At 44.2% G+C, this 14610-nt stretch overlaps 4 protein-coding genes across 5 annotated transcripts; 2 read left to right on the top strand and 2 right to left on the bottom strand.

The window, feature by feature from the left end:
- The first annotated feature begins 794 nt into the window (after positions 1-794).
- LOC108148341 (GTP-binding protein 2) lies at positions 795-5437 on the top strand. 2 transcript variants are annotated; one of them, XM_017275353.2, is made up of 4 exons: positions 795-1039; positions 2793-3474; positions 3920-4797; positions 4918-5437. In XM_017275353.2, the coding sequence occupies exons 2-4, from the start codon at positions 2802-2804 to the stop codon at positions 5188-5190; spliced, it is 1824 nt and encodes a 607-aa protein (XP_017130842.1). In that variant the 5' UTR covers positions 795-1039; positions 2793-2801; the 3' UTR covers positions 5191-5437. The 2 variants fall into 2 exon arrangements, with proteins under 2 accessions (XP_017130842.1, XP_017130841.1); XM_017275352.2 differs by lacking the exon at positions 795-1039 and adding an exon at positions 1897-2154.
- A 110-nt stretch (positions 5438-5547) lies between these two features.
- LOC108148342 (evolutionarily conserved signaling intermediate in Toll pathway, mitochondrial) lies at positions 5548-6874 on the bottom strand. Its single transcript, XM_017275354.1, has one exon. The coding sequence runs from the start codon at positions 6798-6800 to the stop codon at positions 5565-5567; it is 1236 nt and encodes a 411-aa protein (XP_017130843.1). The 5' UTR covers positions 6801-6874; the 3' UTR covers positions 5548-5564.
- Positions 6875-7163: 289 nt separating this feature from the next.
- LOC108148317 (protein dispatched) lies at positions 7164-14600 on the top strand. The gene is made up of 7 exons (XM_017275307.2): positions 7164-7716; positions 8357-9364; positions 9459-9550; positions 10369-10914; positions 10985-11623; positions 11930-12910; positions 13497-14600. Exons 1-7 carry the CDS (start codon positions 7561-7563, stop codon positions 13732-13734), a joined length of 3660 nt encoding a protein of 1219 aa, XP_017130796.1. The 5' UTR covers positions 7164-7560; the 3' UTR covers positions 13735-14600.
- Positions 9548-10358, bottom strand: LOC108148318. Its single transcript, XM_017275308.2, has one exon. The coding sequence runs from the start codon at positions 10274-10276 to the stop codon at positions 9569-9571; it is 708 nt and encodes a 235-aa protein (XP_017130797.1). The 5' UTR covers positions 10277-10358; the 3' UTR covers positions 9548-9568.
- Positions 14601-14610: the final 10 nt, after the last annotated feature.

The raw sequence follows: 14610 nt of genomic DNA, 5'->3' as shown, positions 1-14610 counted from the left end.
GAATTATTAATCAGAAATGGGGCATAAAGTGGTTTTAAACATATTTTAATTTGTTGTCACCTTTAACTTGGTTTTTACTACAAAGCCAAATGACAAACACTAGCTGTATACTTCGAATATTCATTTTCTTTATATTGTTTGATTATTTTTTAAGATTTATTGTTGCAGAGGGCACCCTATAAGATATATATAAAGATATTCCTTATTAACATGACTAGACAAATTATTATAACCATGTCTGTGATGCTTTAAGCTAGAGATTTAAAAATATCATAAGTGGTTTTTTTTTTGGGAACGCAGATCAAGTTTGAAAAGGTATGGGTATATTCAATTACCGAAGGATTGTTGAGATAAATAGCTTGTTGCTCTAGCTGTGGTTATCTAAAACCACGGGATAAAATTAAAACTATCATAAAAACGGGCTAGACCCGTTAATTACATTTAGATATATAAATTTTAAAAGTCAATTTCGCAAATTTATATGCACCAATAATCAAACTTTTGATTTCATAGTAATTTTTTTTATTATGTAGAATAGTGTAATTACAGAACGATTTCCGATTAATTTAAGTTATCATTATCCAAAAATGTCTTAAGTCCTGTTGATTAAAAAAATTCGTTAGTGTTTGTGGTCCATTTTCAAATACATTTTTATAACGACGTTCAGATTTGAATTTGAATAAATTGCAATTCACAATAGATGGCAGCGCCAAACAGTGTTGGCAAGCGTGTACAGTAACTGGATAAAGCGGGCGCTAAAACGCACTAACGCGTGGCGAGCATAAACATCTGTTTGTTGGCGTCATAAAAATGAAGTAGGATTATTGACGAGTTGATTTGTTTGTTTGCGGGCTTTATTCGGCGTCCACTCTTGTGATTTGCGTCTGTTTACAATGCTTAACCGCACAAAACTACAAAATTGCCATGGCAACGTGAATTAAATTTGAAAAATAAACACGCAAGTAGGCCTTCGAAGATCATCGCACGCAATTGCAGATTATTGCATCAGAAACAAGTTCCCGTGGAACCAATTCAAAAAGTGAGTTAAAGTGCATTGACATGCTTTTCGTTTGGCTGATGAAATCGCTATGCGAATTATGTGCATATATGTTTCTGGTGAAATCCCGCCCTCACTGGGGATGTATCACTTTCCGCATTTTGGATTGCTGCTGACACGTACGGCAGTTATTCCGTGCAGTTCGAACGGAAAAGAGCTTTCAATCAATTTCAAGATATAGCGTCATTCGCAGCTGATTCGATCAAAACAAAAGGCTTGTGTAGAAAATCAGATGTGAAACAAACGCTGCGAAGACAAGACGCGAAAAGCTGTCCAAAATACGCGCAAAAAAGTAAAGGTCTGGTCGACCTGAACATCCGCTTCCCAAAGCAGTTAAACATTTTAATTTAACGGATAATAATATTTTTTAAATCGTGTGGTGTTGTTTACTTAGTTTATTTTACAATGCTATTTGAAAGGCAAGTTTTAAAATTTGTTTGCCTAATATAAAGCTCATTTTGAGTTTTGAAAAATTGCAGTTGAACTTCAAACTCATTTTAATTTTCAAAAGAATGAATAAATGATTTCTACAGCTCAAACTTATGTTGGGAGAGCAGATTTATTTATTTTTTGGTATCGTCAAAAATGGAACATATTTAATGTTCACAAGGTCGATACTTTTTTTTCAAACCATTTATGTATAAAAGTATCTTGCTACAATTCTCAATGAAATACAAGATTTCTATAATTAAATTAGAGTCTTACTCCATTTTAAAGTCACCTATTTTATAGTTGTCTTGGCCAACCCCCTCAAACGCCCAACAAGTAGGGTATTGCGAAAGCTCTTTATATTATTTATGTACTCGGGCCTTTTCATTGTGCTTTTTGGCTCGCACACTCATTCGTTCGCGGGCACAAAACGGAGCAGGTTATAAACAAAATCGAAAGGCAGCCAAAAACGGAAAGCACAAGTACACAGCACCCAGAACCTAGATAGCCGAATAACAAATTCGACCTGGGCAAATGAAAAGCGCAGCCAAAATCGATATTTTGTGCCAGCGTCGCGCGCAAATAGGAACTGTTTTTGCGCTTAATATTACGAGTAAATTCAAACCGTTTGGTTTGACCTGTGAGCCAACTGAAAAAAAGAATATCTGGTAAGATGTATTGTGCAATTTGGCATAATATTTGATGTTTAGCCCCCATTCGTGTGTATTCAAACAAAGGCAAGTGTCGTGGCAAACATAAACAAGCGTTTCAAGGTCGCTGCAAGTCAAAGAGGACGGCCAAAAAAACAAACGAAGAAATTTTCAGTTTTGATGGATACACATAAGCTAAACGGATGTGGTTAAAAAAAACAAAGCAAAGTTTATTCACATCTCAACAATTATTTAGTCAAAAAAATTATAGATATTACAAAATGTTTCTTTTTATTGGAAACAAATTGAAAATTTGAATTTCTCTACCAGCACTAGATTTAAAAAATAGGTTTCCAATTATTATTGGATTTCAACAACCAATATTTTTAAATCATGCGATCATTTTAGTTTTGGGGAAACAAAGTTATTACCGCTATTTATGGAAAGATTGCTTAAGATTTTTTTTAAATACCTAATTGCTATTGTTTCAGCCACAGCTGTTCAAAAATCTGTTTGCGTATGAATGTTTGTATTTCAATGTCGCAATCGGGCCAAAATTTGTGTTCCTCTTTTAAAAAAAAGTTCTCCTTTCTTTAGAAGATAATTGATTGTGTTTACCCTTAAATTATATACTTAATTAAAATTTTTACTTACAGCCACACAGTATGGAGTCATTCCTGAGTCTCTTCGATCCCAATCAGGACGACGGCTTTGAGGAGGAGCCGGAGCTCAATGGCAACAGCAGCGGCGGCGGGAGCAGCAGCAGCGACTATGAGACGGATGCCAATGCCAACGAGTGCAGCCTGAGCCATCTGGGCGGTGGAATGCCCACCGAGCGGGGCAACCTGATCTTCGACTTCGAGCAGGGTATGCTCCCGCCAGAGCCACAGCTGGGCAATGTCGAGTACAAGCTGAAGCTGGTGAATCCGTCGAAGCAGCGATTCGAGCACCTGGTCACCCAAATGAAGTGGCGGCTCCGGGAGGGAAACGGAGAGGCTATCTACGAAATAGGAGTATCCGATGCCGGCTATCTGCAGGGCCTCAGCGACAAGGACATGAATGCGTCACTTACGACCCTCAAGCAGATGGCCCACAGCCTGGGAGCCAGTACCTCGGTGCTCCGGCGGAAAACCATCGCCTCACGACGGGCCGTGGCCGAGGTCCTGGTCCGGAAGATCCCCGACGACCAGCACAACATCGAGGTGCGGGTGGCGGTGCTCGGAGGAGCTGATGCCGGCAAGTCCACGCTGCTGGGCGTGCTCACCCAGGATGAGCTGGACAACGGACACGGCAGGGCCCGGCTCAACATGTTCCGGCACATGCACGAAATTCAGTCGGGTAAGGGTTTGTCAGTAATAAATAACATTCTTAATGGGAATCTGAATTAACAAGAAATACGTATTTCCAACATATATACATATAATAAATCCTTTTTTCGTCCAATCAATGGCATAAAATCATATATGTGAGTTGTTATTGTAACTTTTTCTTTCCTTAATCCAAAATAACTAAAATAAAATTAAACAAGAATTCGAAGTTTAAAAATGTTCCTAGAATTGCTATTATTTTATAATTGGACTACATATTTAGGTCAATCCATAAGCGTATATGTTTTTAAAATTTGAGTTCCTATCTAATTTGTTGAGACTATAATAAAGTCTCCATATTTTTATACAAATAAAAAAAAAATTACAATTACAAATACAACACAAACTACCCGAAACTAAGTGCATATTTTCTTTGTAGAATTTATAAATGACCAATTTTACCTTGTTTCTTTCAGGTCGCACCTCCTGCATCTCACACGAGACCCTTGGCTTCGATGCTCTGGGCAATGTGGTGAACTACAAGTACAATGAGATGATGACGGCAGAGGAGATCAGCGATCGGTCCAGCAAGCTGGTGACCTTCATGGATTTGGCCGGGCACCGGCGCTACATGCGCACCACTGTGCAGGCGCTGAGCGGCTACTCGCCCCACTACGCCATGCTGGTGGTGTCGGCGGGCAGCGGCTGCAACGACACCACCGAGGAGCATTTGGCCATTGTCCGGGCACTGGACATGCCGTTTTTCGTTCTGGTCACCAAGACGGACATCACATCACCGGATGCCACGGTGCAGGAGCTGTGCAACCTGCTCACCACCATCGGGTGCCGAAAGGTTCCCTTCGTGGTGACCAACACGGACGAGGCTATTTCCGCCGGATCAAACCAGATCTCCGAGAACATTGTGCCCATATTCTGCGTGTCGAATGTCACGGGCACTGGCCTGAATCTAGTCACCAAATTTCTGTACGTCCTGTCGCCGGGCATCAGCAATGCCGAGAAGGATCGCCTCGAGCAGGAGTCCTGCGAGTTCCAGGTGGACGAAATCTTCAGGGTCTCCGACGTCGGACCAGTGGTGGGTGGTCTGCTCGTCCAGGGCGTGCTCACTGAGAACATGCCAATGAAGATTGGCCCGCTGCCAGATGGAAGCTTCCATCCTGTGAATGTCAACACCATTCACCGAAACAAAGCGCCCTGCCGGGTAGTTCGAGCTGGACAGAGTGCCTCGCTGTCGTTTACCTTGGATCAGGATCTGCCCACGCTGCGGAGTGGCATGGTCCTGTTGGGAGATGTGGGCAATAGTCTGGATGAGCCCTATGGAACTTATTTCTTTCAGGTAATTTGAAATTTCCTCGAAACGATTTAGGGATAAGATTACATTTTAAAAGCGTTCTTTCATATGCTTATTCGTTTTTTTTTTTTTTTTTGTTAATGACCCTTCAATTTTCTTTTTCAGGCCAAAGTATCCGTTCTGTTCCACGCCACGGCCATCTACGTTGGCTTCCAGACCACGGTGCACATTGGCAGCATTCGCCAGACGGCCGTCATCAGGGGCATTATGGGCGGCGAGCGATTGGGCACCAACGATTGTGCTTCGGTTATGTTCGAGTTCGTCGGCCACCCGGAGTACGTGCGTCCTGGCATGCGCATTCTGTTCCGCGAGGGCACCAGCAAAGGCATCGGAGTTGTCACGCAAGTGTTTCCCGTCAACAAGACCGGCACAAAGTAGAGAAGACCCGGGCCGCAAGCTGGTCAGCTTGATGGTTCCAATGACATAACTAAATATCTCACAAACAGATGACATGTACATATACTTAATTAGCGGTTAAAGAGAGGCGTTAAATCCTAGGCAGATCTTCTGTACACTTAGTTTCGGGTTCTGTGATTTTTCGTTTAAGCTCGGCTCACAATCGGAAATTGTGTGAAATTCTCCTTAATTACTCTTACTTCATTAAAGGCAACACCAAGATATATCAGTTAATTGGTATTAATGATTTGGGCGATTTGTGTCTAATACGATGATGGACTTTATCAAGTATTTTAATCTAGTTTTAGGTACCACAAGTTCACCAAAGAAACACAGAAGTTTGCACAACAATTGGTTTATTCACTTCTACTGCTTGATTGCTCCTCTTGACTTCTGCTCCTGTTATCACTTGTGGCTGGGACGCTGGCCCCACCCTCGATCTCCTCCGCCTTGGCGGGCACTTCGGATGTGAACCGGAAGAGCACGGGCACCGCTCCTATGGAGGGATTTCCGTTTGCCTCCAGCAGGCGGATCCACGAGAGCAGGGAGTCCTTGGTGGAGGTGCCTGTGGCGCAGATGGCCATGATGGTGCCATCGTCCTGCTGATGGACAGAGCGCAGTTTCCCCAGCTGGTTGTGCCGCCTTGGTGGAGCGCGACCGAAGAATGGCACCTCAATGTTGGAGACATCGTCCTCGTCCAGCTGCCGTTCGTCCAACTGGGACAGGAACTGAGGATCTGGATCGGCGCGCAGGGTGAAGTAGTTGATCCGGCGATTCCTTAGCCATATGTGAAAGGGTCCCTCGATGTACAGGGCCTTCTGGCGCGAGTGCTCCCGCAGCAGTTTCTCCTGCTCGGGACTCATCCCGCTGACAATCCACGTCTCGTCGATGGCATCCTTTAACTCGCTGGTCTCGAACACCGTGATCTTGGACCTCAGGTCAACCGTACACATGCGTTCCAGCGCTAGCTTGGCCATTTCCAGCGTATCGTCCGGCACAGGATCGGGCAGAGGCCACGGTGATAGGTTCTTGAACTTGGGCATCCAGTACATCATGCGCCAGTACTTGCGCAGTGGGTGTCCCTGTCTGCCGAACACATTTAGCAGCATTGCCTCCATCTCGTGGTCCGGCATCACACCGACATCCTCCATCTGTTCCAGCAGATCGATGATGCACTGCTGCTGCTTGGGATAGTGCATGAACTCCGCCTGAAACAGGTTGGTGGGTATGAACTTGCCCTTGGGCATCACGTTGATCAGAGCCTTGTAGACCTCCAGATCTCGTTCCACCCCGAAATCCGCCATATTCTTGAGTGCCGCGTAGATGAACTCCACATGGTTGCGGCGGTGGACATCGCGCTCCTGAAAGATCTCCACCATGGTAAGGTAGGTGTTCTTCGTCCTGTCCTGCGCCGCCTCAAAGGGATTCCTCACAGCCGGTAGGTTTTTGGTGCCGCGCTTTTGAGCCCTGGGATTGGGATTGGGGTTCTGTTTGGGATTGCCCTCATCCGTGGAGTAGCATCGCAGGCGGGTGGCCAGTGACTGGCGTCCACTGCTTTGCAGCCGCAGCAAACACTGCACATGCCGCAGCATTTCTTATTTATAAATTTAGGTTTAAAGTATTTTGTAAATACGATTACAAAACATTGCACAAGTCTGTGGCTCGATGGAACTAGTTCTCGTTTTGCAACACTGCTGTGTGAACATATGTTTCTGTGGGGCTGGCAGAGTAGCTAGTTTTCTTCAGAAATTGGCTAGTTTTTAGCAGTGGGATTTTTTTTTAATTTGTTAAAACCCCTAAATCTTTAAGAATTTCGAAATAACAAAGAATTTATAGAAGTTAATATAAAATATCATAATACAAAATTAATTCAAACATAGTCTATTCTATGCCATTGCTTCTCGATCATTCCTACGACGAAACAGCTGTTTTGGCAGTCAGCACTGGTGGTTGTATTGTTCAACACTGGCTCACACCTCAGTGTATCCTTTGTGCTGCTTTTTTGTTGTTATTTCACCGTTTTCTGCATTATCCTTATTCGCATAGTTTTTGGTTGTTTTTGTGTTGTTTTAGTTAGTTCCGAACCCTGAGTTATTTGCACGGGCGCGCACTCCCAGCAAAAAATGCAATCCAACAAGTGGAACTCCGCGTTGGAAGCCTGATTACCAGGCAGTATCTATAACAGAAGCAAGACAATAGAATCTGGCACGGTCCCAAGGAGCACCCACCAGCACAAGGTTATTCGCGACTTTTCCAGCCGCCAAAGATGCACTGAGGCAGAAACTCAAGGAGAGGTTGTGCATCGCTATGCGAAGAGGCTAAAGCGGATTTAGGCTACCCTTATCGACTGACATGCTGTGCTTCGACTCCGAGAGGATGAACTGGTACTACCATGTCCTGGCCAGGCGTCCCTACCTGGTGGTCGTCTCCATAGCCGTGTATTGCGTGGCCTGCATCATTGTGGCCCTCATCTTGAACAAACTGCCCGACTTCAGCGATCCCACCTTGGTAAGTACATATTATTGTAATATTAAGTAAGTTATTAATAGTCTGGGATATAATTGTATAATGAATAAAACAGTTAATTTTTTAGTTCAGACATACAAATTTATTAGGGTTTGGTTTTTTAGCTTTAATCTGCAAGAGCCCTGAATGAATCAACAGTATGATTCGATCTCTGTATCATCTAAGTAGTCTAAAGATCCGAACACAGTTGATTCAGCAGTCGAACTTGCATAAACACAAAAAGCCTGCTGACAAGAGCACAATTTCAGTTAAGGGAGACTACCAGATATGAAATAAAATTTAAATTGGCATGAATTTCTTAAGGGGTTAACACAGTTAGAATAAAAACAATTTTATTCCCTTTTTTATTTTGTTATGTGAATACATTTATTTCATATCGTTCAATGAATATAGATATTAAAGGTGTTTCAGAGTGCTTGCAAGTACAAGTACAAACTTTAAAGGCTATTCTTATTGGAATCATTACCTTTTTTCAAGCTATTGCAATTGCAAATATAACTACGCTTTCGTTTAAGAAAAATTCTTTGAATACATTTTTATCAAATTTTAATTATTAAATATTTTTAATAATATTAATACTATTTTTTGTTATCATTTCCGCATACTCTATTTTCCATTTCAGGGCTTCGAAACGCGCGGCACCAAAATAGGGCAACGCCTGACGGCCTGGTACAACCTGATGCAGGAGACCGACCACCATGGAGCGCTTTTCTCGAATCCCTCGGATCTGTGGGAGAAGAGGCGCGTGGAGCAGGGCTACGTGGAATCCCGGCTGCATCCGAATCACAGGCGACGCAAGAACAAGCATAGAAACCGAAACAAGAACAAGCGACGCAAGGAACAAAACCAGAGCAGCCACGAACATCACGATGTGGCCCAGAAGATGATGCAGTTCAAGAAGCGTCTGAAGGCAACAAGTGCTCCAGCCGGCAATCTTGCTGTGGACACCTGGATGGGTGACAGCGGCGTGTTCCGCGACTACGAGATCACAAACGACAGCGTTTCGTCGGCCTTGGAACCCACCCGGCGCACCGAGCAGATCGAGTATGGGCACAACACCACCTCGGTGGATGAGGACGAGCATCGGGAACGGGTGCAGACCAAAAAGAGCACCTGGCGACTTCTGAAACAAGCCGCCACCCTGCCCACCGACGGTTGGGCGGACGTTCATCGTCGCCAGCCCATCGAAGGCTTCTTTTGCGATTCGTCGCCACGAAAGGAGTACTCCCACTTTGTGGTTCAGCGGATCGGGCCCAACGCCACCGACTCGTTGTTCGATTTGAACGGCTTGCTGGCAATGTGCCAGCTGCAAGACCAGATAACCGAGGTGCCCAGCTACCGGGCCTTTTGCGAGCCCGAAATGCTCACCACCGAATGCTGCAGGCCGTGGTCGCTGCCCAACTACGCAGCCATGCTGGCCAACAAAAGTTCCTGCTTCGACCTCAACGCAGAGGATGTCACTTCGCTGCAGACGCTGCTCTCCGGCTGCTACGAGTACTTCCACGACCTCAAGATGGACAACCACTGCAACGAAATCCCGCACTGTCGTGCTCCCGAGGAGTGCAAGCGGCTCAATATTGTCTTTAACGTCCTTAATTTCCTCACGGACTTTAGCTTCATCAAGACCAATGTGAGTTCTAAACCTCATTTGTTCCTATTTTAGATTTTGGTTTTATTTTTACATTTTTTTTTTCCTGCATTGATTACATTTTTTATTTTTGCAGGACACCAACGTGTACCTGAAGTACGCCATGATCTTCGTGCCGGTTGCGCAATCCAATCGCTTGCTGCCGCTGTTCCACGAATGGGAAGATGTGTAAGTACGGGCCTCTACTCAGTACTTGCGATATTGATAGCGATCGATGGGTGCCAATGGCATTATGCCATTCTTAGCCTTCAATAGGGCTGGAACGCATATAGTGTCGAAATAGGTCGTCATATTGTACTTAGTGAACAGCTTGCGCAGTTCTTTGGCGATCCTATCCATCGTCGGCTCCTTTAACTGATGCACCGAATAAAGGTTGCTCTTAAACGGCTCCATTTCCTGCAAGCGATTGTAGGAGCACCCATAGGTGGTGAGATAGTCCCCATCTTTGGAGGTAAAGCGTTTTAAGTCTTTCACCCGCCGCCGGCTGACCAAAGAAACGAAATCATTTCGCGAGTAGTCGTACATATAAACTGTCTTGCGCAGATCTTTAATGTACTCCTTGAGCATTTGGAAATCCACGGGCGGAGACAGAAATAGCAGTTTGTAGATCTCCTCGTTGCACCATTTGTTTCGCCTAATGAACTGTGCGTAGTCCTCGCGCCAGTCCATCGATCGCGGCCAAGTCTTCGTTTTATTTTCTATACCAGAAACTTTCAGATTGTTCCAATTGTGGCCAGTTATTAGGGAGGGATCTTCTTGAGCTTGCCTGATTGGGGGAGTGTAAACCGCAATTCCAGTATGGTCCACATAGTCCGCTTTGCTGGTTGTAACGAGGATCCTAGTCTTTGGCATTTGCAATTTGATCAGGTCTCTTTCCCTCTGCACAGGATCCATTTTATACTTTTTTTTTTCAATTTTTTATTGTTGCTTTAATATTTTTTTTTGTGTGTTTCTTTTTGATATTAAACTTGTGACTGATTTTGCAGGGAGCTGAGCAACGAACTTGTGGAAGTGATAGCGATGGATTTGGGCCTCGAGAACGAGCTCTTCAACGAACTGCTGCTGACGGATGTCTGGCTGGTTTCCCTCGGAGGAGCCTTCGTCATGGCCAGCGTTTGGCTGTACACCGGATCCGCGTTCATCACTTTGATGTCCTGCATCGCCATCTGCTTCTCGTTGGGACTAGCGTACTTCTTCTACGCCATCGTGTTGGAGTTCGAGTTCTTCCCCTACATGAACCTTTTGGCCGTGGTGGTCATCATTGGCATTGGAGCAGACGATGTTTTTCTATTTCTGAAGATCTGGCAGTGTGTGCTGTCCGAAAGGTTCAGCAATCGATGCACGTTGACCACTCAATCCCAGAGTGCGCTGCCAACGCCCCTGGAGCACAGCGATCACACGGAGTCGTTGGAGAACATCATGGCACTGACCATGCGACACGCTGCTGCCTCCATGTTCGTCACATCGCTCACCACCGCCGGCGCCTTTTACGCCTCCTACAGCAGCTCCATAACGGCCATCAAGTGCTTTGGGTTAGTAGATAATTTGGTTTTTCTTTACCAAGATTGCTTGAAACTTAAACTTTCACTTTCTTGCTTTCAGAATCTTTGCGGGAACCGTTGTGGTGACGAATTATTTGGTCATGATTACTTGGCTGCCCGCCTCGGTGTCCATTATGGAACGGCTCTTTGCCACCAGGATATCCTGCCACCATCCGGTGTCCCAGAAGTTGATCCACGCCTGCAAGAAGTCAATTAATAGATTTTGTCAGATGTTCGAGGCGTGCATAACGCACAGCATCATGAACTACGCCTACCTGTGGCTGCTGATCTTCGGTGCTCTAGGCGCGTCCAGTGCCGTCATTGTATTCTGGTATCCAGGACTGCAGTTGCCGGAGAAGTCGCACTTCCAGCTCTTCGTGTCGAAGCACCCGTTCGAGATGTATTCCAGCCTCAAACAGCAGTTCTGGTTCGAGAAGCCGTTGCAGGCGTACGAGAACTTCAAGATGCACATGCATTTCGTCTGGGGCGTCCAGGCAGTGGACGATGGCGACTACACGAACCCCAATTCCTACGGCAACCTGCACTACGACAATAATTTTAATATATCCAGCAGGCCGGCGCAACTCTGGATCCTTGACTTTTGCCAGAGCGTGCGCCAGCAACCCTTTTACAAAGAGACCCTGGGCATGCTGTTGCCCAATTGTTTCATTGAAAATCTCATCGATTATATGAAGCGCAGGTAAGCAAATGATTCAAATAGCTAATTTTCTATACATTTTGAATAGAGTGGTTTATAAGCTAAACTTAAGTTAAAGCATAAAGGCATTGGTTATGCTGACACAAAAATGATGTGAACTGAAAATGTCTAGCTATTTTTAATTTGAAAACAAACTATGGTATTTGTTTTTATTACTTTTTACTTTCGAAAACAATTCAACCAATTATAATGGTATATATATACATATATTGACATTTTAGATCTTGTACCTTAAGATTAGGAAAAAAAGCTTAAAAACTATATTTTCTGATCTTCTGTGTGTTTCAGATGCATCGATGATATGGATATTACCCGGAAAGACCGTTCGCCATGCTGCGACGCCCAGTTTCCCTTCGAACCTCACATTTTCGAGTACTGCTTGCCACAGAGCATATCCAACATGTATGACACCACATTTTTCCGGCCTGGCGTGGCAGGGCCCAAGTTTGCAGACGCCCCTCGACTGGAGACGGCAGATTACCTTGGATTGAGCGGCAACGAGAGCGGAGAGTACGGCACCAATGGATCAGTCACACCGCTCTTGACTAAAGCAATAGTCATTGAGTTCGAGTCCAATGTGGCCTACAGTACCATCTACGCGAATATCAAACAGTTCTACGAGTCTGTTGAGCATTGGTTTCAGCAGCAGTTGACCACGGCACCCCCGGAACTGCAGGGCGGATGGTTCACCAGCGACTTGAAATTCTACAATGTGCAGGACACACTTTCACACGACACCTTGGTGGCCATCTGTCTGGCCATGGCAGCATCGCTTGCAGTGCTGCTGTGCTTTACAGTCAACATACTGATCTCCATCTACGCCGTATTGACCGTGTCTCTGAGCATTTTCAACACCGTGGCCGTGCTCATCCTGCTCGGCTGGCAACTCAATATTTTGGAGAGCATTGCGGTGAGCACGGCCATTGGACTGGCGGTGGACTTTAGCCTACACTACGGCATCCACTATCGGATGTCCCCGGTCAAGGAGCGACTAGCAGCCACACAGTTTGTACTGTCCCGGATCATTGGACCCACGGTGATGGCGGCCACCACGACGGGTCTCGCTGGCGGCATCATGATGGCATCCAACATACTGCCCTACATACAGATCGGCGTCTTCCTGGTCGTCGTCATGATCGTTAGCTGGCTCTACGCCACTTTTTTCCTAATGAGTCTGCTGTGCATTGCCGGCCCGCAGCACGGTTTCCTGGAACTTAAGTGGCCCTTGTGGAACAAGCGGAACAGTGCCAGCAGCAAGTTCTACGAGCGGTAAGATTTATTGATATTACTTTCAAATCGGAAAACAGTAGATTGTTTTATTGGTACATTTCATGTAGGTTTTACGTGTGAGGTGGCATTATAGAAACATCTGTTTTTAGCATAAACATATTAGCTTCCCTGCAGAAAAGAATCGATAAAATCATATCAAAAACTTAATGGGAACAGTAGATCTTACTTTCGGACAAAAAATATATTTTTAGGAATTTTAATTAAAACTTTATTTCTGATTTTAATTATTTTAAGGTTTCTTGATATTGCTTTCAAGTGCGAAAACAATAGATTATTTCATTAGTACATTTCATGTTCGTTTTACGTGTGAATTGACATTATAGAAACATCTGACTTTGGCATAAACATATTAGATTCCCTGCAGAAAGAATATACATAAAATCATATCAAAAACTTAATGGGATCAGTAGATTTTACTATCGGACAAAAAATATATTTTTAGAAATTTAAATAAGACTTTATTTCTGGTTTTCAATTTTTGCTTAAAATTTCTTCTCTTAAATTTGTACTGACTTAAATCATTTTGTGTTCAAAGCTTTATTAACAACTCGTCTTTTTTCCGCAGGAAACCCAGCCAAGTGATCGCCAGCGAGCAGCTGCTGACCCCCACCAGCTCGGCCATCGTGGAGCTGGCCAATTCCGAGACGCATGAGCTGGAATCGCTGAACTCCAACAGCCTGATTAAAACGATTTCGGGCACCGAGAGCGCCCATGCACTGTCCTCGCTGCCGAGGGACTTCGAGCACTCGTTCCAGACGCAGCGCGAGTGCAAATATCAAACGTATCCGTCTACATCCAATTGAGTTAGTTACTACTATTGCCGGCCAGCGCGCGCATTGTTGTTGCCATGCGGAATCAGGCAACTGCATTTTTATACAGGGTACGGCGGCTCTAAAGAGGCCTGCCCGAGATCATTTATATATACATATACAAGCTGCGTGTCGGCATATTTAGTTTTAAAATATGCGGACCGAGGCATATGTACGTTGTGTGAGTTCTACATTGATATACTCTAGATATATATTATATGTATGTATGTGTAATTGTACTTGGTAGACTTAAGCGAAGCGAAATCTTGTAAACTCTCCTTAGTGTGCTATTTCCAAAAGACTTCAGACGGCTGCAATATGCTTTTATTTTTATGTTATTGCACGTTTGATGCTCCAGCCAAGTGAATACAATTTGTAAACTGAAGCAATTAGCGGAAGTACTGGGTACGTCTCTGTCGGTAGGACTGTACGATGACGGTATTATTAGTTTTTAGCCAAACGTTTCAACGCTGTTTACTTGTACTTGTACTGTAATCAAAACTATTTATACTCTGGATTTTTATTAGATGTTAAGTTGGGCCGCATTGGCGGCGCCAGCAAGATGTAGTTACTTTATATGATAGTTATATGCGCAGAGATATGTGTTGTCTATCCTAGTTGTATGCGTTCAAAACAAAAACACAAAACAAACATACACACACTCACGTTTGTAATAACCATGTAACTGTGATACAGAAGGTGAGAAACTTAAAGAAATCGATGTTTATACAGACATAGTGTTATAATCTAAACCATGACGTATTGTAATAATTACCTGCAACTAAAAACCCTGTACTTCCTTCATTGAACTTGTGTGTTGAAGTGATTTAATAAATGTTACTTGTAAACCACTCAAAAAACGTACTTTAA

This window comes from Drosophila elegans, unplaced genomic scaffold (genome assembly GCF_018152505.1).
Source record: "Drosophila elegans isolate 14027-0461.03 unplaced genomic scaffold, ASM1815250v1 contig_476, whole genome shotgun sequence".
In the NCBI taxonomy this organism is placed as follows: domain Eukaryota; kingdom Metazoa; phylum Arthropoda; class Insecta; order Diptera; family Drosophilidae; genus Drosophila; species Drosophila elegans.
The sequence above is the reverse complement of the archived record's forward strand: the minus strand, read 5'-3'. Positions and strand labels throughout refer to the sequence as shown.

Excerpts from the sequence above, each read along its gene's own strand:
- LOC108148318 (XM_017275308.2), bottom strand. The coding sequence starts at position 10,276 with ATGGATCCTGTGCAGAGGGAAAGAGACCTGATCAAATTGCAAATGCCA.
- LOC108148317 (XM_017275307.2), top strand. The coding sequence starts at position 7,561 with ATGCTGTGCTTCGACTCCGAGAGGATGAACTGGTACTACCATGTCCTG. Across the intron at positions 7,717-8,356 it reads ACTTCAGCGATCCCACCTTG|GGCTTCGAAACGCGCGGCAC; the intron begins GTAAGTACATAT and ends TTTCCATTTCAG. Across the intron at positions 12,911-13,496 it reads AGCAGCAAGTTCTACGAGCG|GAAACCCAGCCAAGTGATCG; the intron begins GTAAGATTTATT and ends TTTTTTCCGCAG.
- LOC108148341 (XM_017275353.2), top strand. The coding sequence starts at position 2,802 with ATGGAGTCATTCCTGAGTCTCTTCGATCCCAATCAGGACGACGGCTTT. Across the intron at positions 3,475-3,919 it reads CATGCACGAAATTCAGTCGG|GTCGCACCTCCTGCATCTCA; the intron begins GTAAGGGTTTGT and ends TGTTTCTTTCAG. Across the intron at positions 4,798-4,917 it reads ATGGAACTTATTTCTTTCAG|GCCAAAGTATCCGTTCTGTT; the intron begins GTAATTTGAAAT and ends TTTCTTTTTCAG.
- LOC108148342 (XM_017275354.1), bottom strand. The coding sequence starts at position 6,800 with ATGCTGCGGCATGTGCAGTGTTTGCTGCGGCTGCAAAGCAGTGGACGC.